A 26763-nucleotide genomic window follows, 5' to 3' on the forward strand; every position below is an offset into this window, starting at 1 on the left:
GGTTTTTTTTGGTCCTGGGGTGGCAGGGGGAGTGCCATTTGGAGACCTTCTTTCCTCCCCTGTAGGTTCTTTTGGAAGAAACCTGGAGTGTTCACTCCACAGCAGGAAGAGGCCCTGAAAAAAGTCACCTTTTCTCTCCTGGTCTGTGATAACACCCACATCACAGAAGTCCCCGTCAATGCATTCCAGGCCAACAGATACCCTGAGGACTTTGTGAACTGCTCAGATATTGAGAAGCTGGACCTTTCCCCCTGGATCTCAAGGAGAGATTAAGGCAGCGCCAACAATGAGACATCAATCTTCTCAAGTTCATCAAGTACCATTAAAAAGGTGCCCCACCCCGTCCGTGGCATTATTTCAGGGAAGTTAAACCGACTCTTTTGACTGGGGCCAATCTGGCCCTAAACTACCTTTCCAATCTTTTCTCCCAATATTCCAAAAATGGTGCCTCTGATCCAGCTAAATTGGTTGACTCAGTTGATGGAATGTGCCTAACACTTCCCGTCCCTGTCCACAAGCCTGTGCTCATCATGCCTTCTCCTGTTTTTACTACCTATCAAAATCTTGTCTGTCCTTCAAAGTCTAACCCAAGTCTATTTCCTCATGAAGCTTTTCCTGGCATTGCTGACTGGCATTGATCAAAGCCTCTCTTTAGTCACCTTCTCCTTTACTTGCTTGGGCATCTTTCTGGACTCTTCTTATCTCCCCAGGAAGACCAGGCACTCTTCTAGGGTAGAGAAAGGGGTCAAATTCATCCTTGTATAGTAGTTGCTCCATAAATATTCCTTGATTGATGGATTGATTGAAGCTGTGATTTCAACAGGGCAATTATGCATCACAGAATGCAAAGGTCTCTGTAATAAACTTAATAAAGAGTGAAATCCTCACAGGCCAAGAATATTTGTATCCAGAAGAACCCAAGAATCTCCAGAGAAGGATGCTGCATACATACATCATCCAAAACAGTCACTGGACTGGTTGTTTTTGTTAACTCCTTTTCTCATTAACTAGGGAAAGTTCAGTTGAGGGAGCTTGGGAAAGTGATAGGGTTATGAAGAAATAACAGTGGTGTTCAGACGAAAGGCATTAATTAAGGTTAGTTTAAAAAGAACCCAGGGACACAGGGAATAATCATAGCTAGTGTTTATATACCACTTTGAGTTTCATGATGTACTTTTCCTGTATTTTCTCATTTGATCCTCGCAACAACCCTACAGGATAAAATTAGTTTCCTCATTTTACAGATCAAGAAACTGAGGCTGGGAGATGTTAAGTGACTTGCCCACAGTCATCCAGCTAGTAAATGTTTGAGATGGAATTTGAAATCAGGTCTTCCTGATTCCAAGTCCAGAGCTCTACTTACTGGCAGAGAGGGCTCAAGGTCTCTGGCTAGTGAGAATTGAGCAGTGATACTTTAGGAGGTAAGTTGCCCTTGATGAACCTAAAGCAGGGGCTTTTAAGTTTTGGGGTATCATAGATGCCTTTAGCAGTCTGGTGAAGCCTATGGATCACTTCTCAAAATAAAGTTTCTAAATGTATAAAATAAGATACATAAGATTACCCAAAAGAAAGGGGGCACGGTGGATAGAAAGCTGGTCTGAGTTAAAATCTGGCCTCAGACACCGACTGTGTGATCCTGGGTGAGTCAAACTCTGTTTGCTTCAATTTCTTCTTCTGTAAAATCAGCTAGAGAAGGAAATGGCTAAACCACTCCAGTGTCTTTGCCAAGAAAACCCCAAATGGTGTCACGAAGAGTCGGACAAAACTGAAACCACTGAACAACAAAAGGATTGTGAAGGAAACTAAATGTTAGTGAAAGTAATTTTTTTTTTCTGATCCAAGTTCACAGACCCCTTGAAATCTATTCAAAGACCTGTGAATAGTGGGCAAGGGAAATCTGTGGACTACAGGTAAGAATCCCTGCCCTGAGGCCAGAATGAATAACCTTCCTAGTGCCAACTCAACTCCACACCCCAAAATGCCATCTGTTTCCCCTTCCCCTCTTCCCACTTAGTACTAGAGAACATGCCACTGAACAGAGAGGGAAAAGAACCAAACTGGGTGTGTCAGCACTATTATTTCTTCTTCTTAGGCTGTGAGAAACTTTGGAGAAATCCTGAGGAAGGGAGAATCATTATATTCACCCTTTCTGGGGGACTCTACTGCACTCCCCATGACCTGTAAAGCATTACGCTTTGAAAACCATAAATGTTCTATTTACTACTTACATATACAAAAACTCCAGCTTTGGAGGCTAAATTTCCCTCCCAAAAAGTCCACGTAGGTGACGGGAAGGGAAGGAGTCCAGTAGCCAGACAAATACAGCTAGAGCCTAGGCCCAAGCCTTGGAAAGCAAAGCTGGGACTGAAAGAAATCAGGCTTTGGGAGAATAAGCAAGCTAATTACTTATGTTTTGCCCTATTACATCCCTAATCCATCCTGTCGTACAAGGCCTCACAGTGGCTAGAGGCTGACACCACCTATTCCAAGTCACTGGTGGCTGGAGAGGACAGCTTTTTACTTCCATGGAAATGCTTTGAACAGCTCCAGCAGACTGATCTAACACAGGAATGATAAGTTTTCCCAAAGCCTGGGGACTTGTCCACTGTCCAATCCACATCCTGCCCTGTCACCAAAAACATGCTTAGGGAAGGCAGTTCTGAATATGCCTTGTGCTCTTCTCAAAACAAGCCTGTGAGGTAAGAGTCAAGGAAACTGAGGCACAAAGTTGAACTGACTTTCCCAAAGTTACATAACTAGCTACTATTAAAAGGCAGGAATTAAGTCAGTCAACCAGCATTTATTAAATACTTACTTACTCTGTGCCAGACTGGGTGCTTTTCCTTTCTTTTCTCTCTCCATCAAAAGACACTTTTCTGACTTGCATGAACTGATGCAAAGTGAAATGAGCAGAACCAAGAAAACATTGTAACACAGTAATGGCAATATTGTAGATTATTAACTATAAATGACTTAGCTCTTCTCAGCAATACAATGGTCCAAGACAATTTCAAAGGACTCATGATGGAAAATACTATATACATACAGATAAAGGACTGACGGACTCTGAATGCAGATCAAAGCACACTTTTTTCGCTTACTTTAATTTTTTTCATTTTTTTCCCTTTTGGTATGTTTCTTCTTTCACTACTGTGACCAATATGGAAATATGCTTTACATGATTGCACATATGTAACCTACACCAAATTGCTTACCATTTTAGAAAGGGGAGGAGTGGGAGGGAGGGAGAACAATTTTGAACTCAAAATCTTGTAAAAATGAATGTTAAAAATTGTCTTTACATATAATTGGGGGAAAATAAAATACTTCTTTTAAAAGATTTTTTTAAAAACACATCATTTCCAGACACAAAATCCTGTTACAGCAGAGGGAAAGAAGGGGGGGGGGAGCATTGTTTGAACCTTACTCTCATCAGATTAGACTCAAGAAGGGCATAATATAATCAGTTAGGTATAGAAATCTAACTTGCCCTATAGGCAGTAGGAGGGAAAAGGGGAAAGAAAAGGGAGAGGGGAAAGAAAAGGGAGGGGGGAAAGAAGGGAGGGAAGCAGAAGTAAGACTAAAGGGGAAGAAAAGGGAAAGGGATAATAAAAGGGGGAAGGGACTGAAGGAGGCGGTGGTCAAAAGCAAAATACTAGTGAAGGGGAGAAAGGAAAAAGAAGAAAGAAAAGCATAAATGGGGGGGAAAGGATGGAGAAAAAGACATAGATAGTAATCATAACTGTGAATGTGAATGGGATGAACTCTCCCATAAAACAGAAATGGATTGCAGAATGGATTAAAAACCATAATCCTACAATATGTTGTTTACAGGAAACACATTTGAAAAAGAGTGACACATCAGGGTAAAGGTAAAAGGCTGGAGCAGAATATATTATGTGTCAGCTGAAGTAAAAAAAGTAAAAAAAGCAGGGGTAGCAATCCTGATCTCAGATAAAGCAAAAGCAAAAATAGATCTAATCAAAAGAGATAAGGAAGGAAACTATATCCTGCTAAATTTCATTGTCTATTGTGCCTTTAACCATAGACAATAAAGTAACATCATTACTAAATATATATGCACCAAATGGTATAGCATCCAAATTCTTACAGGAGAAGTTCAGGGAGTTACAGGAAGAAATAGACAGCAAAACTATACTAGTGGGGGACCTGAACCTCCCCTCTCGGCACTAGATAAGTCTAACCACAAAATAAACAAGAAAGAAGTTAAGGAGGTGAATAGAACATTAGAAAAGTTAGGTATGATAGACCTCTGGAGAAAACTGAATGGGGATAGAAAGGAATATACTTTTTTCTCTTCAGTACATGGCACATACACAAAAATTGACCATGTACTAGGGCATAAAAACCTCACAATCCAATGCAGAAAGGCAGAAATATTAAATGCATCCTTTTCAGATCATGATGCAATAAAAATATATGTAATAAAGGGCCATGGAAAGATAGACTAAAAAATAATTGGAAACTAAATAATCTAATCCTAAAAAATGATTGGGTCAAACAACAAATCATAGAAACAATCAATAATTTCATTCAAGAGAATGACAATAATGAGACAACATACCAAAACCTATGGGATGCAGCGAAAGCAGTTCTTAGGGGAAGTTTTATATCTCTAAATGCTTACATAAATAAAACAGAAAAAGAGGAGAATAATGAATTGGGCATATAACTAAAAAAAACAAGAAAAAGAAAAAATTAAAAATCCTCAACTAAACACTAAATTAGAAATATTGAAAACCAAAGGAAAAATTAAGAAAATTGAAATTAAGAAAACTATTGAACTAATAAATAAAACTAAGGGCTGGTTTTATGAAAAAATCAATAAAACACATCATTTCCCAAAATACTCCACCTACCACTGAACCTTCTCTTGAAACAAAGAAAAACAAACAAAACTGACCAACAACCGTGTCTGACGATACTAGCAACATCCTATGCCTGTAGCATCCCACTGCCCAAAATCTACCAAGAAAAGGGATGTGTGTGTGTGTGTGTGTGTGTGTGTGTGTGTGTGTGTGTGTATTTCATCCTCCTTTCTTATAGATCAGAGGATATCTTGGATGCCAGACTTTTATCAGAGATATTTGAAGCAAATATTTTTGCCAATTCACAGCTGCTCTTCTTGACCTAGCTGCATTGATTTTGTTGCTGTGTGCGCCTCAAGTCTTTTAATTTTATGTAATTTAAATTGTCTATTTTGTTTTTCTATGATCTGTTAAGAATTCTTCATCTAACCATAGATATGAAAGATAGCTCCTTCTATATTCTTCTAACTTTTTTACCATATGACCTTTTATATTTAGGTGTTGGTTTCTTTCCTCAAATACCCTAACTTTACAGTTCCTTAATCTCCTCAACTCCCACAACCTACTCCTCCACTCTAACTTGCTGCATACACAGGATAGTCACACTCTTACTCTTGCTGTCTCCCACAGTTGTTCCAATTCTCTGATCAAGAATTGTGAAATTCTTTTATCCTATCATAACCTATTTTTCCACCTCTCCCTGTTCTTTTTGTTTAGTTGTTTTTCAGTAGTGTCTGACTCTTCATGACCCTATTTGGGGTTTTCTTGGCAGAGATATTAGAGTAGTTTGCCGTTTCCTTCCCTGCTCACTTTACAGATAAGCAAACTGAGACCAACGGGGTTAAGTGACTTGCCCAGGGTCACACAGCTGGTAAGTATCTGAGGCCAGATTTGAACTCAGGAGTCTTCCTGACTCCAGGCATGGCATTCTATCTACCTCACCACCTCACTGCCCCAAATACGATATTCACCTACTCAATAAACTCTGGGGTCATACTATTACCTCTAGAATCACATGTGAACTTCTGCCTGGCATTTAAACTCCTTCACAACATGGACCCAACCTATCTTTCCAGTTTTATTATATATTACTTCCCTTCACAAACATTATGGTCCAACCAAACTTTTCTTTATGCTTTTCCTCAGGCACAACACTTCACCTCCAATCTCTGTGACTTGGAAATAGCTGGCCTCTATGCCTAGAATCACACTCCTTCATTACCTCAGGAAGTCTCTGATTTCTTTCAAGACTCAATTCAAGAGTTACCTTCTACACAAAGTCTTTCCTTATCCCTAGCTACTAGTGCCTTCCCCTTCCCCCACACCAACAAATAATCTTGTATCTCTTTTGTAAATATCTATTTCTCTACATATTTATTAGCCCAGCTAGATTGTAAGCACCTCAATGACAGAAGTAGTTTTACTTTTGTCTCTGTATCCCTAAAACATGGTACAGTGTTTGTCATACCATAGGCATTTAAATTAGGAACTCTTTCTTTAGCAATTGGAAGGATAGCTTTTTGAGTTCAAAGAGCTTAAAAATGAAGATGAGACTTGACCAGTTCATCTTACCCATTTGAATTCCTTCTTCTGATAACAAAAGCCTCAAACAAGTGATTATATGGTATCTGCACTAGGCAAAGTAACCCACACACAAGATTTACACGTCCAAAAAAATTTGACCAAATGTGATTCTATGTCCAACTAAGGTCTGCAGGAATGGAAATGGGAGTGAGATGCTGCAGTCCTCCAAATTCATATCCACATTGGGCTGGTGGTATGGCAATCCCAAATATGTCTTCACAGAGTTCTCTTTTTGCATAAACAAAGCCTCATATTGATGTGTGTCAGAGATGCTCCCTCTTTTTCAGGGATTCCAAGATGGTGATGGGTGGAGCAAAGTATTATCTAATTATCTCAACTTCCAGATCTGGGATCTTTAAATGTAGTAACTACTTGAAAGAGATGAGAACTGAAGAGTGAAATGTTTCCTGATTTATCTAAGGTTTGCTAACAAGGAAGTCATGAAGGGTCTTATCTATGATTTGAGGTACCATAGGACCAACTGGGCCCAGGTGGACACTTTATCTATTAAGTTATTGAAAAGAGCGGGAGAAACTTTCTTGGTTAGTTATAGGGGTGAAAGCAAAAAGCAAGGAACAAGGAACACTTATAGGATACATACCAATTATCCAATAAGAGCCAAGAGCACGACTTTAGGTTATTCTCTCAAGTGCTCAAAGGCCTTATAGAGGTCCTTATGTTTTTTTCCTACCCTCTTGAGATTTTATGAAATGCTGACTCAGATTCTACAGGGGAAGGAGGGAATAGGTTTATATACAAAAAGATCCTAACAGAGGAATAAAGGTCTTACTTATGAATATTGCTATGTACATATGCAGATATGTCAAAAATGTTGATTCATTTACATTCCTCAAAGCGAGGAAGGGTAACCCTTGTAGTTGCAAAATTCTGAAAAACAAAACCATACACTCATACATATGAAAGAAGGCATATAGAACTAGAGCCCAAGTATTATGGGAAGTATTGAAGCAGTTGAGGTCTGGGTGGTCCTACCACAATGCTAAATAAACGCTTGTTAATCGATTTAGGCCGTATATCCATTTGGAACTTACTGTCGTAAATGGTGTGAAATGTTAGTCTAAATCTAATTTCTACAAGCCTGTTTTCCCAGCAGGTCCTTCTCCCAGTGATTTGTGTTCCTGAGTTTATCAAACTTGTGTTTGATTGCATCTGGATCTGGTGCCCTAGTTTATCCCATTGATCTGCTTTTCTAACTAGTGCCAAATAGGCTTGCTGATTGCTGCTTTACAGTTGAACTTGAGATTTGGTGAGGAAAGTGGGCCACAGAGAAGTAAAGTGACTTTCCCAGGGTCACACAGCTAGGATGTGTCAGAGGAAGCCAGGTTTTCCCATCCTTAGTCCAGTGTTCTTTACATACCATGCTATTTGGTAATGATGAGTCATGGCAGAGAAGTTCCCTTTTATCTGAATTGGCCCCAGGACTCCTACAAACAGGTCTTATTTAGGCTGCCAAGCCAGCCCCTGTTGTCTTGGGAGTCTCTCCAGATAGGGCCCATCAGTGCCCCTTTCCTATTCTGCTGCTTTAGATAAGCCTCTACAGCTTATTGTAGTCTTCTTAAAGCCAGAGGCCTTTCTTTTCAGAGGCTCCAGCCCTATCCCTAGTAACCCCTCTAACAGACAAGGACAACCCAGCCCTCTTCTCAAAAATACTTTATTGACAGGCAGAAGCAGATGGTGTATCTCAGTCATGCTGGCCCAGGTTCCCTTCCCTGACAGGGACCCTTGTTTCCTGGTCTAAGAGGAGGAATTGCCTCCTGGGCAGCTGCAAGCCTAGAATAATTTCAGCCTGGCCATTCAGGTCAAAGGAGGAAAACAACTTCTCTTCCCAATGGCCAGGGAAGCCACTGCCAAATCCTTCTCTGGCCTCAGGGCCTGGGGCCTTTAGCCCAATTGGGATCTGAAGCCTGACAATTTCAGCTAGGGATGGAGATTCTTCTCTTAGACTTCCTTAGTTCCTAAGGGGAGGAGGCTGAGGACAGATTCCTGTGAGAAAAACAAATATCAGAAGTAGGTAAGACTTAAAAACAAACAAACAAACAAACAACTATCGAACAGAAGCATGTGGTTTCACATAGTCTTCCTTTTTTCTTCTTTGTACATTGAGATGTTTGCATTTGTTGACAATTGTTCAGTTCATAATAAAAAATAAAGTTAGAAAAAAGTTGGGTGAGAAAGCAACCAATGAGCCTGAAAACCTGGGCCTCCCCAGCTAACGCCACTCAGAAGCTTATCTACCATATCTAACCTACCGTACCTGAGTAAACCAAAAACAAACAAAATGAGTATCTGAGCAGCCAAAACAGATGTCACAAAATCCATGTACTTTCCCGTCAAGCACTTTGCTTAGAGGCAAGGCCCTCAAACCTTCTGTCACTGCCCACTTAATTCTTAGTTTATGCACAATCGGTTGTTTTTCAAGCCCATAATTACACTACCCAAATGGAATGGGCAAAGGTCAGTTGGATACATGCAAAACAATTTCTATTTGATTGCAGAATACAGTAAGACCCCACATGCACATACACATAAACCATACACGAACACCATTAGCAATTCAGTACACAGAGCAGGTTTGTACCTGAGAGGAAAGGGTGGGGGTGAAGGGCACTGAAAGCATGTCCTCCAAGCCCAAACTCTCCCTTCCTCCCAGATCAGTCTAACACACAGAGGCATCTACCTACCCGACTAACTCTGTCTTGCTTCTCCATGCTGACAGGTCCATCCGCGGAATCGTGTTGCAGTTGACAAAATCTTTGGGATATTTGTTAGCCTTGAAGATATCCTTAGGCACCAAGGTGATGCCTGTGTTGTCACAGATGATGCGGGACAGGCTAATAGTGGCCAAAGCCTGGCGCTGCTGGGAGGTGAATACCCCAGCACTCTCCCAATAAAACCTGTCCCAGAATGAGATGAAAGCACCATCGTGCTGAAGGATCCTGGAACTCTAGCCAGATCCCTCACCCTACCCTAACCCGAGCAAAAGGCTCACTCTATCTCAGCCTTCCATTCTTCCTACATACAAAGACAATTTGGTCTAGAGGGACCCGGGTAACAAGTCAGAGTAAGTTCAGCCAGCACTTCAGCGTGATCTCTGAATCAGAGTAGACAAAAGCTGACGCAAAATCATGTAAAGATCTGGGTCTATAAAGCACTATCTATGCCAGGGCCTGACATGCTGCCTGACAGAGTCTCTGCTTCCTTATTAGAGTTGAGAGTAGCTTCTCTCATTCCTGGCTCTACAGCATCCCTGCAAACAAGTCATAGGATCATATATTTAAGGGCTGGAATGGACCTTAGAAGGCCATTAAGTCCAATCCCCTCTTTTTACAGATAAGAAAACAGTAAAACAGAGGTCAAGTGGCTTGCACAGAGTCACACAGCTAGAAAGTATCAAATCCTGAGGCAGAATTTGAACCCCAGTCTTTCTGACTCTTGGAGCAGAATTTTATCCACTAACCCCTGCTGCCCCTCAGTTTCAGTTTTCTAGGACTTCACTCTGTGCCACACCAAAGTCTGGCTCTAAAAGTCCGGAATAAAGAATCTTTGATTTACAGGGAGCTCAAGACTTTTCCCTCCTTGTGAAGTCACTAACCTCAGCACAAGGCTAGGTAACTAGAGATAGGGTGATTTTTCCCATTTTGCACAGGAAGGGTTATTGAGAATCAGAGAGATTCAGTGACTTGGTCACAATCACACAGTGAGTCAGTACCAGATCCCAGATTTAAGCCCCATTCTCTCATCCCCACTGTGCCCCAACACCATCATGGGTTCTAACCACCAAAGTCTCTCCTGAAATATCAAGCTTCCTCACCGGTCTCCATCTCGGAGTTTTCTGAACTGGGTCCCAATGAGACAGGCCAGGAGGGGCCCCACCCTGCCGTTGGGCTCTAGGGGTTCTGCCACGCCGCCCATCCAGATGTCGATGTTGTCAGCGGAATGATACTGAGTCATCAGTTTCTTGGCTATTTCTTGGTTCTTCATCACTGTGGTAAGTTCACCTTCTGTTTTGGGTTGAGGGAGCCCACAAAAACGTCTCCAGGCATTATACCCTGTTATAGGGAAAGTGGGGCAGAGGTGCAGAGAACATAATTTAACAGGTGGCAGGGATTTACTTTGTATGGAGCACATAATAATAGGTCACATTTGTAAAGCACCTTAAGGTTTGTGAAACCTTTGGATTGGAATAAAGGTATTATTAGCCCTCATTCAGATGTGGAAACTGAAGCTCAAAGATAGTAAATGAGCTACCCAGAGTCACATAGCTAACAAGTACAGATCAGAACCTGGGTCTCCGTTGCTCTCTAGCCACCACCCCAAGCTCATCATAGTAAACCTTACCCGGGCTACAGGAGGGAAAGGTTCTTGAGAGTAGAACCTGTCCCAGCCCCTAAGCAAGCCAGTCCCCAAGCCAGAGGTGAGGAACCTGAGGCCTCAAGGCCACATGTGGCCTCCAGGTCCTCAAGTGCAGCCCTTTGAATCCAAACTTCACAGAATAAATTCCTTTAACCAAAAGATTTGTTCTGTAGAACTTGGACTCAGTCAAAAAGCCACACCTAAGGACCTAGATAGAAGGCCATATGTGGCCTCGAGGTGGCAGAGTCCCCAGACCTATCAGGAAAGACCACATAAGGCATGTTATGTTCTCACTGCCCCCAGTTTCCCTGTCACAAAGATACAGAGGGAAGAGGCATCTTCTATGCTCAGAAAGGCTTCTCAGTGTTTGGGCTCATAGGATTGAGAGTTGGAAAGGAACATCGATAACCAAATCCAGTCATCTCACTATATAAAACAAAAATGAGATTTAGAGAAATGACTCACCCAAATTCACACAAAAAGTAAATGGCAGGAGTCACGATTTGAACCCAAATCTTCAGACTCCAAATTCTCTTTCCAATATACACTTTGTGGCTTTTGCTTTAACGTTCGCTATTTCCTCTTCAACCGCATAGTAAAGCCCTGTGTGTTTTTAACCCCATTAGCCCAGTAAAGAGGAATGGGTTTTCACTCCCTAAAGGGTCAACAGAGCTGGGAGAGGGGGGCAAGAGGGGAAGAGGACAGATATTTCAAGAGCTAAAGACAGATTGGTGGAAGTCAGGCCAGAGAATGCTCCCCTGGCCCATCTTGGGACCTTTTTACAGAGAAGCATCTGGAGTTTCAGGATGACTACTGCCTCTCTTTCCTGCTAATAGCATGTCTTTATACACCCCCAACCTATATTCTGGAGGAAGGGGAAGGAACCAATCAGCAGAGTGGTGACTCAGAAAAGCAGAGGTGGGGGATGCAAGTTGGGGGAGTGGAGTAGAATCAGAAAAAAAGAAGGTAGCTTCTAACCTAACCGGTAAAAAAAAAAAAATAACCAGTTTTCTTGAGTCTCACGTATATGCACTTGGACAAATGTTTGGCGTGGAGTCAGATGACTTAGATTTGAATTCTCTATCTGTGATTGACTGTCTGGATGGCCTCAGGCTCGTCAGTTGACCTACCTAGGCCCAGCTTTCCTCATTTGCAAAATGAAGAGGTGGAGAATTTTGTAAAAAATGACAACAAAATCCACTGGCTTTGCAAAACTGTAGTAAGTCTAGAAAACCTCCAAGAACCTTCTAGCTGTAAATCCAATCAATGATCCTAGGTGAAATTGGAGGGACTGCCCCTTTTTCTTCTCAAACTGCCTTTGGGGACTTCTTGTCCTTCAGGGCTGACCTTGGGGATCATTTTCATCCAAAGCAAGCTCTTTTTCTTTTAGGGGGATGGGGAACTCAGTGTGCTTTGTCCAGGCCCTGCATCTGCTCAGGTCAGGACCGCATGTGGGTCTCTGGGCCATATGGGTTTTCTGAAAGGGGAAAGGCTGGGGGACTTGGGGACCATCTGTACTTGCTCTAGCCTCCCACCCTAAATTACATATACCCATGACATGTAAGTGACTGCGAATGACTTGCTATCTCTGTTTGGGGGTCCTCCATTCCTTCTTTTACTTATCACTGGGCAGCTAGGTGGCTCAGTGGATAGTACGCCAGGCTTGGAGTCAGGAAGACTCATCTTCCTAAATTCAAATCCAGCCTCAGACACTACAGTCTGTGTGACCCTGGGCAAGTCGCTTAACCCGTACATCTGTAACATGAGCTGGAGAAAGAAATGGCAAACCACTCCAGTATCTCTGCCAAGAAAACCCCAAATGAGGTCATGAAGAATTGGATACAACTGAACAATGACTATATCATTGTGTCTGTGCCTTAAGATCTAAGCATGAACAAGTGCTGAAATACTTCATTTTAAACAAATAGATGGCACATGGATAGAGAACTGGACCAGGAGTCAGGAAGACATGAGTTCAAATCTGGCCTCCCACACTGCCCTCATTACACATGTACCAGCTGTGTGTGACCCAGGACAAATCACTTAACATTTGTCTGCTTTAGTTTCCTCAACTGTAATAATAGTTCCTGTCTCCTAGGGTTGTTGTAAGGATAAAATTAAGATAAAGGTTGTAAAGTGCTTCGTAAACTTGAAGGCACTATATAAATGTTGACTATTATTAGATGGTATTGTTTGGACTTGGCTTTATATGTGGAGATAATTTCAACAGCAATGTGGACAGCCTTTTCTGTCCCTCTAATATGTCCTCCTAGTACCTGATTAATGTCTGAGATTCTTTTAAGGGAGTAAAAAGAATTTAATTGGTCAATAGTCCAATAATAGAAACTTAGGCAGACTTAGGTATAATTGACTAATATCCTAAGAGCAGCTTTTGATGAGGAGAGAGAGAGAGAGAGCGAGGCACCTGAAGGGAGGAGGGAGATGGTGTGCCACAGAGAGGAAAAGGAAGGCCTAGGGCCTTGAGGTTTACATTAGCCATCTTCTAGGCTGTCTTAGCCTTGTTCCTGATCCCATCGGTGGCAGGGATGGATATGGGGATGGAGCGGTGGTTGAGGATTTGAATTGGGATGAGAATAGGGATGGATTTGGGAAAAGAGATGGGTTTGGAGGTAGAGATGGGATGGGGACGAGAAGGGGGATGGAGAAGAAAATGGGATGAGGATGGGAATGAGGATAGACACAGGGACAGGGACGGGGATGAAAGAGGAACGAGGAATGGCATTGGGCGAGCCCTCTCACCCGGGAGGCCGTGGTCCCTGCTACGCTGCATGTTGAGAGCAGGTAAGTCCAGTCCAATCCTCATGACCTGTTTAAATAACTTATCTCGGATTTCTTCTACCACAATTTGATCCTGTCGGTTCAGTTTGGCTGAGTTGGCCATGAGGCCTCGGAGGATCGGATCGATGCCGCCTGGGAATTGCAAGAGAGTGACATAACTTTAGCTGCTATTAGTGAGAGAGCACCCCACTGAGTGGGATCATGGTATAGGTCCCCCACATCCCAGATTCATCAAAATCTCAAGAGGAGCTGAGAAGGGGATATAACCAGTGGCTTTTTTTCCCCTAGTATGAGTCACCCTAGCCCAAAGTGACCATGCCCTCTGCTGAGCTCCCTTCACTCTCTCATTGTTTGCACCACTCCACTAGGATATAGCACTGACCGGAGTCTGGGGCATCTCAGCAGCTAAATTGTAGGTTCTTTGATCAAAGACTAGAACCATACCTCACACTTCTTAACAATTTGTTTCCCCATTCTACCTTTTCCCTACCCCCAATACACACACACACACACACACACACACACACACACACACACACACACACATTGTTTCAATCAGTGTGCAACTCTAATAAATATTTGCTTATTGGAAGATCATAGGACCATAGATTCAGAGCTAGAAAGGACCCTAGAGACTTTCTAGTATAGGGGTTCTTAACCTGGGCTCTGTGAACTTGTTTGCTTTTCCAATATTTTGATAACAGTATTTCAATGTGATTGGTTTCCTTTGTAATCCTATGTATTTTCTATGTATTTAAAATATTTTTTTCTGAGGAGTTCATAGGCTTCACCAGACTGCAGAAAGGGTCCATGACACACACACAAAAAAATTAAGAACTTCTGCTCTAGTCCAGTTTCTTAATTTTAGAGATCAAGAAACTGAGGCCCAGAGAAGTTAAGTGGTTTCCCCAAGGTCACACAGCTAGTAAGTAGCAGGGGTGCGGTTTGAACCCAAGCCTCTGACTACAGATCCATTGCTATCTTTGGAATGAAAACATTCTAAGATCCTAGCACCAAAAGTTCTGTAAGCAATGTTTTCCAAGTTAATTCAGCCAGAGGATACTTTTGGGCTTGACATATGTTAATGGTCAAAGAGACCACTCAACTCAGATGCTGAGTTCCCATAGGAAGCCTTTGCTAGGCTAATTTGAAAAAAACAAACAAACAAATTTTACTGATCTATTCATTTAATGCTCTCTCCCTCCTCCAATTGTTTTGAACTTAATTTCTAGTCACATGTTGTATTCCTCCAGTAAAATTCAAGCTTTTGGGGACAGCTAGGTGGTGCAGTGGATAGAGCACCGGCCCTGAATTCAGGAGGACCTGAGTTCAAATCCGGCCTCAGACCCATAACACTTACTAGCTGTGTGACCCTGGGCAAGTCACTTAACCCCAATTGCGTCACCAAAAAAAAAAGAGAGAGAGAGAGAGAATTTAAGCTTTTCAGGGACTGATTTTCCTTTTGTCTTTGCATACCTAGTGGGTGGTACAGTGTCTTGCATATTAGTGGGTGCTCAATAAGTATTGATTGGATTAGATTTGATTTAGTCACACTCTGGAGCAAAATAGAGGAAATTACATTGATTTTTATAAATAATAGGAAGCATGGTACAGTGGCTACAGAGTTGGCCTCAGAGCCAGGAACTCAGGATATAAGTCTCACCTCTGACTTACTGGCTGTTTGACCCTGGGTAAATGCCCCAAGCAACACTAATATAAGTTGAAAAGGAGGCCCTAACCTGCATTGGTAGAGGTGGTGCCTCAGCAGGAGTTTCTTATCTCAATGAAATTGATGATGTGGTTTAAAAAAAAACCAGAAAGTAACATGCTGTTTTGAAAAGACCATTAGATTTGGAACTAGGAGGCCTGGGTTTGAATTCTAGCTCTGCTACTAATTGCCTTCCAGAAATTTAGAGGCTTGCACAACTGTACCTGTCTGAGAATCCCCTCTACAAAACTCCTAACAGGCTGTCATCCCTTCCTGAAGAGCACACATGAAGGAGGGTTGGGGTGCCTACCTTCATGGGCCTCTACTGGAAGAGGTTGGACTAAATCACCACCCAAATCCCTCCTAAATCTGTGATCCCAAATGTTTGTGGCATGCACATAAGTTCATATTCAATATTGTCATATGGGTCTGGCCAATGACGGCCCAGTTCCCGGGAGCACATACACCATGCTCCACCTGGTTCAATCACCCTTATGGACCCTCCACTTGCTTCTGGACGTTTCTGGTGACATGAAATAGAGGAACCTGGCTCCCCACTTCAGAGCATGTGCAAGTGCTCTGTGACTGGTTCGAGTTGCTTACTGCGTAATCAAGAGGAGCCTTCTGATTGGCTGCTGAGTTGGAACTGAGTACATGCAAAAGTCATTCATTAACGACAGGATTCTCTCTCCCTAGCTACATTCCAGTGAGGAGGATGAAATGTTAGCCTTCAGGTAGTGAGGTATTCTCCCTACCTGAAGACTTACAGCATTTTGTCTCCTCATTGGCATGCAGCCAGAGAGAGAGAACAATTTAGCCTTTTGTATAGACTACTTCTGCTCAAAAGTCAATCAAAAAGCTCTTCTTCACCATGCAATGGCAGACAGGAACATGGCACAGAATACTGGCATATGTTCTAAAGCAGGCCCCTGAACTCCATGTTATCACTCACTTCCAGTAGCAGGCTTCTCCCATCCGCATGGGTGACTGCATAAGACAGAGCACACTGTGAAAGCTCCTTAGAACTGGACCCTCAATGGCCAGATCAGGGGAGGAGAACCTGCAGCCACGAGGCCACATGTGGCCCTCTAGGTCTTGGGTGTGGCCTTTTGACTGAGTCCAAGTTCTACAGAACAGATCCTTTTATGTAGGGCATTTGTTCCATGAAGTTTAGATTCAGTCAAAGGGCTGCGCTTGAAGACCCAGAGTGTCACATGTGGCCTTGAGGCCGAAGGTTCCCCACCCCTGGCCCAGATCCTTCCCTTTTCCACTCCATTAGAGCAGGAAATATCAGCATCATCCAAATGTTCTCCTAGAACCCCATTTATACTCTAATGAACCAGCAGGGCTCTATAGAACATAGCTTAGGAAACAGAATAGCATTACAGATTTGAAGGGGCTTTACAGGTCCTCTAGTTCAACCAAGAGCAGCTAGATGGAGCCATATTACACAGAGTAAGGGGTCTGGAGTCAGGAAGACTCATCTTCCGGAGTTCAAATCTAGCCTCAGACACTTACTAGCTCTGTGCCAGGCAAGTCACTTAACCTTGTTTGCCTCAGTTTCGTCATCTATAAAATGAGCTGGAGAAGGAAATGGAAAACCTCTCTAGTAGCTGTGCCAAGAACACTCCAAATGGGGTCATGAAGAGTCAGACACAGCTGAAACAACTCAAAGACTGAAAAATGAGGAGGTTGGCGTATAGGGCCTCTCAGGTGCCATCTAACTCTGAGTCTGTAATTCTGTGATATGTGACCCAATCTCATTCCTGATGAATCTTCTTCTCCTACCTGTCAAATGAGTATCTTTTCTATAAGGAAGGGAACACAACAGTGGGAATCACTAAACTTGGAATGCTATTCAGTCATTTCAGTCATGTTTGACTCTTCGTGACCCCATTTGGGGTTTTCTTGGCAGAGATACTGGAGTGGTTTGCCATTTCCTTCTCTCTGCTGCTTACTTCCTGTGACCCACTTTGGTTCTTTTTTTTTTTTTTGGCTAGGCAATGGGGTTAAGTGACTTGCCCAGGGTCACACAGCTAGATAAGTGTTATGTGTCTGAGGCCGGATTTGAACTCAGGTCCTCCTGAATTCAGGGCCCATGCTCTATCCACTGTGCCACCTAGCTGCCCCTTGTGACCCACTTCGGGTATTTTACTTTTCCAGGTCTCATTTTCCTCATCTATAAAATGAAAGGATGGGATCAGATGGCTTCTTCTAGATCTAGATCTATGATTTCATAATCCTATTGTCCTTTACCCTCCCTCCTATAGCAGAGGGTCCAGGAAACCTGCTTACCTTCATTCACAACCCTCCAGCTGGCAAAGAAGACTTCACTAAGTGGGACCATAGGGTTGGGCCCAGTAGGGCGGTACTGAGCATCCAGGCGGAACATGAAGGGCTGGATGAGGGTGTGACCGTAGCGGAAAGCATTGGTGAAGACATTGGCAATGCGTGGATCCACTGAATCATTGTAGCCCCGGTAATTAGGCAAATACTTCCTCATTGCAGCTGGCCCCAGCACCAGGGGCAGGTAGTCTCGGTAAGTGATGATCTAAAAGACACACAAAGGAATTTCCTTGGTCTCTTCCTATCCTGCAACCTCTCTTTCCCTACCAACTCCTATCCTTCAGGGTAGTTATAACTTCTCATGCCCGATGACTCAGAGATTCAATAAACTCTTGGCAGGAGAAGAGTTCCTTCCTCAATGATATCTGAGTTTAAGGAATCAGGAAAGCGTTTATAGTTTGGGTTTGTTTTTTTTAAGGCAATTGGGGTTAAATGACTTGCCCAGAATCACTCAGCTAGTAAGTGACAAGTGTTTGGTCTGAGGCCCCATTTGAACTCAGGTCCTCCTGACTTCAGGACCAGTGCTGTATCCACTGCGCCACCTAGCTGCCCCTTAGGACAGTGTTTATAACGCAATCCCTGAGGAACAGTCACAATCCCCTTAATGACCTTTCCCCTGAAGGCCTCCAGTAGCATTTTGGGCACCTCTTCTAATGCACTAATTATGTATGAGTTTTTATTGGGGTTGTACTAGGCAAAGCTCCTTGAGGAAAAGGAATATCAGTTACTGCAGCTTTCATCTTTCCAGGTGTCTAGCATACATCTCTACACACCTGTATGTAGTATAGTGCTCTACACACAGCAGATGCTTAAATAAATACTTGTTAAATTAGATTGAATTGAATTTGTCAAGGAATGGCTTATGATGTGAAATGGGAAGGCATTGGGGAGTGGCTTGCCCAAGCTTGAATCAATGTCCTTCTAGGTTCTAGTGGGTCCCAGAAATCCCTACTTGGATAAGAGCCCCAACAATTTTCCGGGCTTCCTGGTACAGCTTCTCTCCATCCCATTGGGCATTCATACGCTTCAGCAATTCAGCCAACCGGTTGTGCTCCCGAAGAAAGAGGGTATGCATAGATGTCAGCTCAGGCATCTCACTGGACCTGCTGTCTCCTGGGGAAACCAAAAAGGCATTAGATTTCAGTCAGCAAATCACTGCTCTGGTTGTTTACTATCTGTGTGACCCTTTTCCTATGTGGACCTCAGTTTTGTCCTCTGTAAAATGGACAGAGTAGATGAGATGATTTCTAAGGTCTTTTCTAGCTTTGACATTCAAAGATTCTGTAATTTAATAGGACCCAACTCCCCCAAACACTAGCTGCCTGACCTCAAGCTAATCAGTCACCTCTCTGGACCTCAGTTTTCTCATCTAGAAAATGGAGAGGTTAGACCAGGGTTTCTTAAAGTTTTTCCACTAGCAACCTGGTCAGCATTTCATAAACTGTGGGTCGATATGAACCTGCCCACCTTTCTAGTCCTACCAACATAGGAGAAACCCATTTCTCCTTAGACACATACTTTCCTCCCTCTTCTTGGGCCTCGTACCTGGAATGTAGTATCCCACCTCTCCCTATACCAAACCTACCCATCCTCCGAGAAACTTCAGAAGCCCCACCTCCCCCATGAAGTCTATGCGGTCATCCCAATACATGGCAACCTCTGTCCTCTTTAAGCTCCTCAGGACCTTTTACCTATGCCGTCCTCTGTCATTCTTCCACGGCCTTGCACTCTTAAGGATCTGTTCGTGAGTCTTATCTCCACGATTAGACTTACAGGTAAAAACTAAGTCTCATTCATAGGTCTCCCACAATGCCTAGCCAAGTACTTCTCCCAGAGCAGGTGCTCCATAGATGAATAGAATACAGGAAAGGAGACTAGACGAGCAATCAGGGAGGACCTGGATCCAACCCTTGCCCTTGACCCTTAACTAGAGGTATGATCATAGGCAAGTCAGAAAGCCTCTCTGAGCCTCAGTTTTCTCATCTATAAAAGGAGGATAGTATTTTAGAGCCTGCCTAATAGAGCTATTACAAGGATCAAATAGAATAATGTATAGAAAGTGCTAACCTGAAATTGCAACATATGTTAGCTATTCATATACATTTTTAGCAATCCATACAAACACATTCTGATTCAGCAACTTGCTTTGAGAATGATGGTGGGAAGCTGGATGGAGGCAAGGCACTTGGTTTCTTCCACATCCAACTCTGTGGCCATGTATCATAGATTTGGAGCTGAAAGGGACTTCAGAGTCAGCTAGTACAAACTCTTCATTTTACAGAACAAGAAACTGAGATCTAGAGAAGCTCAAGTTCACCCAGGTGGGAAAGCGGCAGAGCTGAGTTTTGAACCTAGGTCCTCCGACTCCACATTCAGTATTCTTTAGACCAGAGGCGTCAAACGGCTTCATGTGTTCAGCAGTATCCCTAAGTGCTACCAGAACCAGATTAAAATATGTTGTTGTTATTCACTTACTTCAGTCATGTTCAACTCTTCATGACCCCATTTGGGGTTTTCTTGGCAAAGATACTGGAGCAGTCGGCCATTTCCTTCTCCAGCCCATTTTAAGTCCACGCTAAACAAATCCAATGTTAGGATCCCAAAAAGACTAGAGAAAGCCTTTGCTATGACTGCTTCTCCCCACCCCACATCCCAGGGGAATATGACAGATCCCCAGGTGCCAGCAGCCTGGCTTTGGGAGGTAGGAAGTAAATTCAACATGATGAGACTCCCTTGAAATGTCTGTAACCTGGAGGAGACATGGGTAAATGCCCAGATGAGATAATATTTGTAAAGTGCTTAGCACAGTGCCTGACACATAGTAGGTGCTATATAAATGCTTATTCTCTTTCTTCCCCCAGGATGAGACAGGATGGTATCATGGAAAACACACTGGATTTAGAGTTCACCAGACGTGACTTTGAGCCCCAGCTTTGCCACCTGTGTGACCTTAAAAAAACCCACTTCCCTTCCCTGCCGTCTCTCTAAAAAGAGGACGTTTAACAAGATGGGGGAGGGTTAGTCTCAGTAAACTACTGCCTAAGGGCCAAATCTGCTGCTTGTTTTTGTAGAGCCTGAGCTAAGAATGGTTTTCACATTTTAAAATACAGCAAAGTTTTACTTAAAACTGTTAAAAATCATTCTTAGTTCATGGGCCATTCAAAAAGGCTGCTGTCAGTTTTGGCCGGGGCCATAGTTTGCTGATCCCTGGACTCAAAGATCTCTCAGGTACCTCCCAGCACTAAATCTCATGAAAATGACTTTGGGAACCCTGACTGTCAGCTCAGTTGAACAAGTTTATATGGGTTACCCAGGATCTATTCCCTTCTACTGCCTTTTGACTTCATAACATCACCCATAGTAGAGCCTCAAAAATATTTGTTGATTAATTGATTTTGCCCTCTTCAGCTGCCAATAGTGGGAAAGGGGGAGGGGAGAGAGAAGAAAATGGCATGATCATAATAATAATAGCTAACATTTACCTAGCGCTTACTATGGGCCAGGCACCATGCTAAGCACTTTTCCACTGAGAAATCTCTTTCTGACTGATGCCATCCTTAGGCATTTCTGGTTGCAGATCTCTGGTCATGAAGGGGAGGTACAACAAATAATGTCCAGTTGAGAAGTGGAAAGCCACAGATTACTTATAATGCAAACCCAGGTAAGTGATGTTCCCACAGATAAACACGTTCTTTGGAGCTAGGATCTCTAGGACAGTGGTTAGGAACTGAACTCTCAGCCTCACCCGCCCCTGCTGACCTGCCAAGAAACATCGGATTCGAGCAGAGCGGTTGGTGAGCAGACAAGGGTCGTCATGGAGGTTGTCGAAGGGCAGGAGGGCCCGCCCGTTATCCTTGAACTGAGAGTTCACAGCCAACAGTCCTAGCTGATTGGAATTGTTCCGGAGATGACGAGCTAGGGGGTCCTCACTGCCGTACACCATGCTGGCATCCAGGAAGGAAGTGAGTGCGTTGATCTGGTTGCGGATGGTGATGTTGCCCTCTGTACAGGCTGGGCAGGAACGAAAGAAGGGGATGCAGTCATTCCTGTTGCTGATCCGTGGGTCATTGGGTGGGATCTGAAGAAAAGAAAGGCAAGGCTAGGCTGAGACTCCATCAGGGGCTACCCTTTCTCAGTCCCCAATTAATCAAACAGCAATCAATCAACAAACATTAACTAAGCAACCATTCTATGCCAGGCACCGTGCTAGTCACAGAGATACAAAGACAAAAATGAAATAGTCCTTGCCCTCAAGCAGTATGCAAGCTACCAAAAATTATTACCATCTTGGTTGCTTAGTTTTTCACCTGTTCCCTCTAGGGAAAAGGGCCTAAGTAATACCTGTAGCTGGAGGGAAACACCCCTTTAACACCTCCCATCTCTCCTCCCTCTTGTTCTGTGCACCCCACACATACAACCCTTTTCTATCACTGCTCAGAGGATCAGAGCAGGCCTTGAGTAGATGGGGCAGAAGGAGGAAGTGTGAGACTTGAAGGCCATTCTCCCCACATCCAGTCAGATCATCTCTCTAAGCTAAGTCTTGGCTCTGAGTTTCTCTAAATATATTTAATAAGAAGGGAGATATAGGGAAGAGGAGAAAAGGTCCTCCATTAGTAGAAATGGGAAGTTATTGAGGAGAGTGGCCCTTTGGAAACCTCTCTTCGTTATCAGTCTCTCTTCTTTTCCCTTTCCTCTTTTTCCAAGAGGGAAGAAAAGAGATGCAGAAAGGGATGTTTAATGGCAGCAGGAAAAAGAAGATATTTGGAATCAGGTGAACAGGTTTCAAATTCAGGAATTTACTTCCTATGTAACTTGGGCTAATTACTTAGACTCTACAAGTCTCAGTTTCCTCATCTGTAAGTGTGGGATTTGATCTAGAATCTAGATTAAGGGTTCTGAACTTTTCTGTGTGTCATGGACCCCTCTGGCAGCCTGGTAAAGCTTAAGGATCCCTTCTCAGAATGGCATTTTTAAATAATTGAAGGAAATGCTAAATTTCAGCTAGAGGTCAGTAAAAATAAAGATGTTAATTTTCTTCCCATCCAAGTTCATAGACCTCTTGAAATTTATCCAGAGGAGCCCCAACCTGTGGAGTCCAGATTAAAGAACCCCTAGGTCTTTAATATCCTTTTACAACCTACAAACTTCTCATTTCCTAGGCCAGTACCTTGAGGGGGAAGCAGGATGGCTGCTGTTCACAGGTGTGCTCACAGTTCTCGGTCAGGACAGGCTCAGGGGTAAGGTCCAAGTCATGGTCAATGAACTGGCCCCACTGCATAAACATGAGAGCTCTCTCCTGGTCTTGTGTCAGCCTCTCATTGGGGAAACGGACGATTTGGTTGGAGACTTCTCGGGCCTAGAGTTGAAAATGAAAGAAAGAGGGCAGAGGAGAGGAGGAAAGAGAGAGAAGACAGAGGTGTTGTAGAAAGGCGAGAAAGGGCAAAGGTATCAGGGTAGAGGGCAGGATTGGGGGAGAGAGAGCAGGACAGTTGGGGAATGAGAGGGTAAAGGAAAAGAAGAATGAGAATGGAATGAGAAGCAATGAAAGGAGGCAAGTCGTCCCATCTTTGAGCTTCTGAAAGCCCCTCAGGACTCCCCATTGCCAGCGTCTGAGGGGCAGTATAAACAGGGGCCTCTCTGAAGGATCGAGAGAGAGGCTGGGCACTGGACTTGTCTGAACTTGGGCTCAGAGACTATAGAAATGAGGTTACTGGAGCTAATCTCCAGAAGACCCAGAGCCAGATGACATCTCCATCATCCTACCCACCCAATTCTTACCAGAGGAACAGGGAAACCATTTCTCTTTGCCCCGTTTGTCCAGCCAAAGGGGAGAGAGACTCCATCCTCATACTCAGCAGGCAACCAGCGTACAAAGGCCCTGTTAGATGCTCCTAAGGTAGGTCTCCTCCTGTAATGTGAACAGAGGCAGCTTAGGGAGGCTGAGCTAGGGAAGGAGGAATCTAGGGCAGCCCAGTTATACACCATTGGGTAGGACCTGGGGCTCTCCTGAAGAAGTAGTCACCCACTGTGGGGAGAGAGGAGCAGGGGAGGGACAAGTTGTCACTATAGGACAAGGTCTTGACTGGCAAGCTCTGGTCTCCCACCTGTTGTTGCATTGTCCTGTAATGGTACGGTACTGGTCCTTGTCATCACACTTTACTCCTACATTCTGGTAGGCACAGCCGCTGGCTTTGGACAGGAGCTCCAGTTGGGGAGGGGTCAGCACATCTAAAGTGACAGGGAACAGAGCTGTGAAAAAGGCTAGGGGTACTGGTCTCCCCTGACCCGATTCCTGCCCACACCCTCACCCTACAGCTTCCAAGGACACTAGGAGGTAGGAATGGGGTCAGAACCAAACGCAGCAAAGTCCTGGGAGGTCTGAAATCAGTAAGGCTGGTTCAGGGAAATACCAGTGATGTTGAAGGGTCCCCTATGCCATGGGCGAAACTTCTTCTCCAGCAGATTCAAGGCTATGTGCAGGTAATCAGCAGCTCTAGCAGCCGTCCGGGTCCCTGCCATTGGCTGCTTGATAAAGGACATGAGGTCTCTGGCACTTGCTGTCCCACTCCTCATCTTCTGCTTAATTCTGCTCAAGGTAGAGGAGGAAAAGAGGGAGAACTCAGGGTGAAGAAGGGGAAAAATTGGAAGGAAGGGCCTCCCTAACTCCCTCCCTCCCTGGGAGGGGGGCAATAAGATTAAAGATTTAGTGTTAGTGAGGACTTCAGGGGTCACCCAGTACAACCTCCTGGTTTTTTGAGGAACCAGACCCGGAGAAATTAAGGTACTTGCACAAGGTCATACAAGCAAATGGGTAGCCAATGGCAAAGCTAGGATTTGAACCCAGATCCTTTGAGTCCAACAGAGGCAGACACTTCTTACTGTACCTGGATGCTTCCCTCTAAATAGGTCCTTAAATCATTAGGTGGAGATCTTTGTAAACAAGATTGGATCTTCGTCCAACTAGGCTAGAGGTCATTCTGCACTAAGGCAGAGGATAACCCAAGAGAGACCCTGTACCCCTGCCCCCTACTCCCAAACATCTATGACTCGGAAAAACATCCCCATAAGTAGACTCCGGCCTTGGAAACTTCCCGCCCTCAGTAGGCCCTCCCTATAAGACACAGTCACAGGGGCACAGTCCCCACCTTTCTCGCCTCTCTTTATAGGCTTTGTCCACCAGTTTCTTGGCCTCCTCCATACTGCCCAGTACCACAGAGTCATCCACCTCCCCACGGTTGGCTGCCAGATATCCAGAGGGAAAAGGCAATCAGGCCACATATCTGGCCATGTCCAGAAAGTGCCACCACCCCACACCTCTGCCCCGATCTGGGGATTTGGTTCTCTGCTTCTGCTTGTGACCCCATCACCCCCTCTCTCCCCACCCTAAAAAGTCCTAGAGACAGGGAAAGTCCTTGAGGTCTCTGACTAGCCCCCTTCCCTCCTTAAGGCACCTCCTTCCCCTCTCCCTCCTCACTGAATCCTTTCCCCCAATTCTGTCAGTTACCAGGGGAGGTGCCCACCAACAATGGGGGCAGGATCAAGGCAATCAGGAACCCTGTGAGGGGCAGGAACAGCTTCATCTCTGTAAGAAAGACCCCCATTCACCCCATAGGCTGGATTAGAAACCTCATGTGGGGCTGAGAAAGCATCCCCCCAGAATCAGCGTAAGACTTAAGAGCTAGAAGATGGCTGAGACATCCTCTAGTCTTCTCACCACTCCCAACCCCTGACCCTGGCCCCATTTTACAGAGTCAGAAAACGAGGCCCAGAGTGGGGAAGTGACAACCAATTTTCCCCAATTGATTAGTAGCATAACCAAAACTAGAACTTAGCTCCTGCCCTCCACCCCCATCCCTCCCTTAGCCTACTGGGTGGGAACCTCCTATATTTTAGCCTATCTTTATATAGCACTTTAAGATTTGCAAAATACTTGCTATCTCATTTGATCTTCATATAGTTCCATGAAGGGGGTGCTACTATTATCCCCATTTTGAGGATAAGCACATTGAGGCTCAGAGAGTTTGTGACTTGCCTATGGGCACACAGCTAGTAGACCTCTAATGCAGGATTTGAACCTAGATCTTCCTGATGTCAAAGTCAGAACATACTGCCTCTGGACCTTCTTCCTCCAGCCTGTCCTTAAAGAGATCAGGGGCCCAAAAACTCACCTCTCATCTTTTGTTCTCCTCCTCTTCCACCTAAGGAGGCTAGGAAAGAGGTTTTTATATCCTCAGACTGGAGATGGGGAAGGATGGAGATCTTGGGCGGGGTCTGAGGCAGCCCCTCCTCTTGGGGGGTGGAGCTAAAAGCTCTCCCTTTCTGTGAGTCTGGCCTGGCTTCTCACCACCCCTGCCATGCCCCTTCCTAAGCAGGGTCTCCTTACATGTACCCTTCTCTGCTCCATATCACTCTTCTCCTAACTCCGCACCTGAAGCTCCTACTCACTGCCTCAGTCAGGAATTCCTGACTCTCGTTCAGACCCCTCCTAGGAACCCCCTTCCAGCTAGAGGCTACCAGCCCTGGTAGTTGAAAGATTTTAGGGGCTGGAGGTGGGGAACTGAGCCTTGTTCCTCCTAACCTCTTTGCACAGAATGTATGGTTGCTGCAGTTTATGTGGGCCCCCAGACATCTGGAGGTGACTCCCCATCTCCCAATAACAAAACTCCGGCCTTGGCCACCCAATCAACCAACCTTGGGGGCTCTTCTCCCTAAGCCCTTCCCTGTGAGCAGAACAAAGTTCAGATTTCCATGAGTCTCACTACTAGAGCAGCTCTATCTCTGAAAACAAGACCTCTGCTAGTGTGATGGAATGACAGGCCTTCTGTGTGAAAGGTACAGGAATGGGGTAGACAAGGGGGCTGTGAGGTCCATTGAATCAGAAGATATCATTGGGAGGGACCTCATCTAACAAACAAATTACTTTGTCATCAGTGTGACTAAGTGTTTACTTGGATTTATCAAAATAAAATTTATCGAAAGTGAAGAAGGAATTTTAGAAGAAAGAATTTAGGAATTTTAGAGTTACCCAGCCCCTCATTTTACAGATGCGGAAACTTAGTCTCAGAGAAAGGAAGTAACTTGCCCATGATTACACAAGTAATAAGGATTTGAACCCATAGACTT

General features: G+C 44.2%; 2 protein-coding genes across 4 annotated transcripts in view; one reads left to right on the plus strand and one right to left on the minus strand.

Moving 5' to 3' along the window:
* Nucleotides 1-3229, plus strand: part of LPO (lactoperoxidase) — a 34359-nt gene extending 31130 nt beyond the window's left edge. For both annotated transcript variants that reach the window (XM_020991959.2, XM_020991957.2), the window contains exon 13: nt 66-3229. In XM_020991959.2, the coding sequence (XP_020847618.1) occupies nt 66-273 (208 nt within the window). In that variant the 3' untranslated portion in view covers nt 274-3229. The remainder of the gene's footprint in view (nt 1-65) is intronic.
* A 4840-nt stretch (nt 3230-8069) lies between these two features.
* Nucleotides 8070-25873, minus strand: MPO (myeloperoxidase). Of its 2 annotated transcripts, XM_020992003.2 has the most exons (14): nt 25809-25873; nt 25145-25222; nt 24786-24879; nt 24051-24226; nt 23745-23868; nt 23419-23548; nt 22808-22996; nt 21400-21718; nt 18593-18753; nt 17590-17845; nt 13548-13718; nt 10246-10483; nt 9116-9328; nt 8070-8417 (listed from the first exon to the last, which is right to left on the minus strand). In XM_020992003.2, the coding sequence occupies exons 1-14, from the start codon at nt 25813-25815 to the stop codon at nt 8390-8392; spliced, it is 2184 nt and encodes a 727-aa protein (XP_020847662.1). In that variant the 5' UTR covers nt 25816-25873; the 3' UTR covers nt 8070-8389. The 2 variants fall into 2 exon arrangements, with proteins under 2 accessions (XP_020847662.1, XP_078012222.1); XM_078156096.1 differs by lacking the exon at nt 25809-25873 and having other exon boundaries at nt 25145-25241.
* Between the last annotated feature and the right edge of the window lie 890 nt (nt 25874-26763).

The sequence above is a fragment of the Phascolarctos cinereus genome, unplaced genomic scaffold (assembly GCF_003287225.1).
Source record: "Phascolarctos cinereus isolate Bilbo 61053 unplaced genomic scaffold, phaCin_HiC Scaffold_5;HRSCAF=322, whole genome shotgun sequence".
Classification (NCBI taxonomy): Eukaryota; Metazoa; Chordata; class Mammalia; order Diprotodontia; family Phascolarctidae; genus Phascolarctos; species Phascolarctos cinereus.

Coding starts and splice junctions, on each gene's coding strand:
- MPO (XM_078156096.1), bottom strand. CDS start 25,241: ATGGGGGTCTTTCTTACAGAGATGAAGCTGTTCCTGCCCCTCACAGGG. Junction 23,549..23,744: donor ACAGGACAATGCAACAACAG/GTGGGAGACCAG, acceptor TTCACATTACAG/GAGGAGACCTACCTTAGGAG. Junction 13,719..17,589: donor CTGGAGGGTTGTGAATGAAG/GTAAGCAGGTTT, acceptor TGCAATTCCCAG/GCGGCATCGATCCGATCCTC.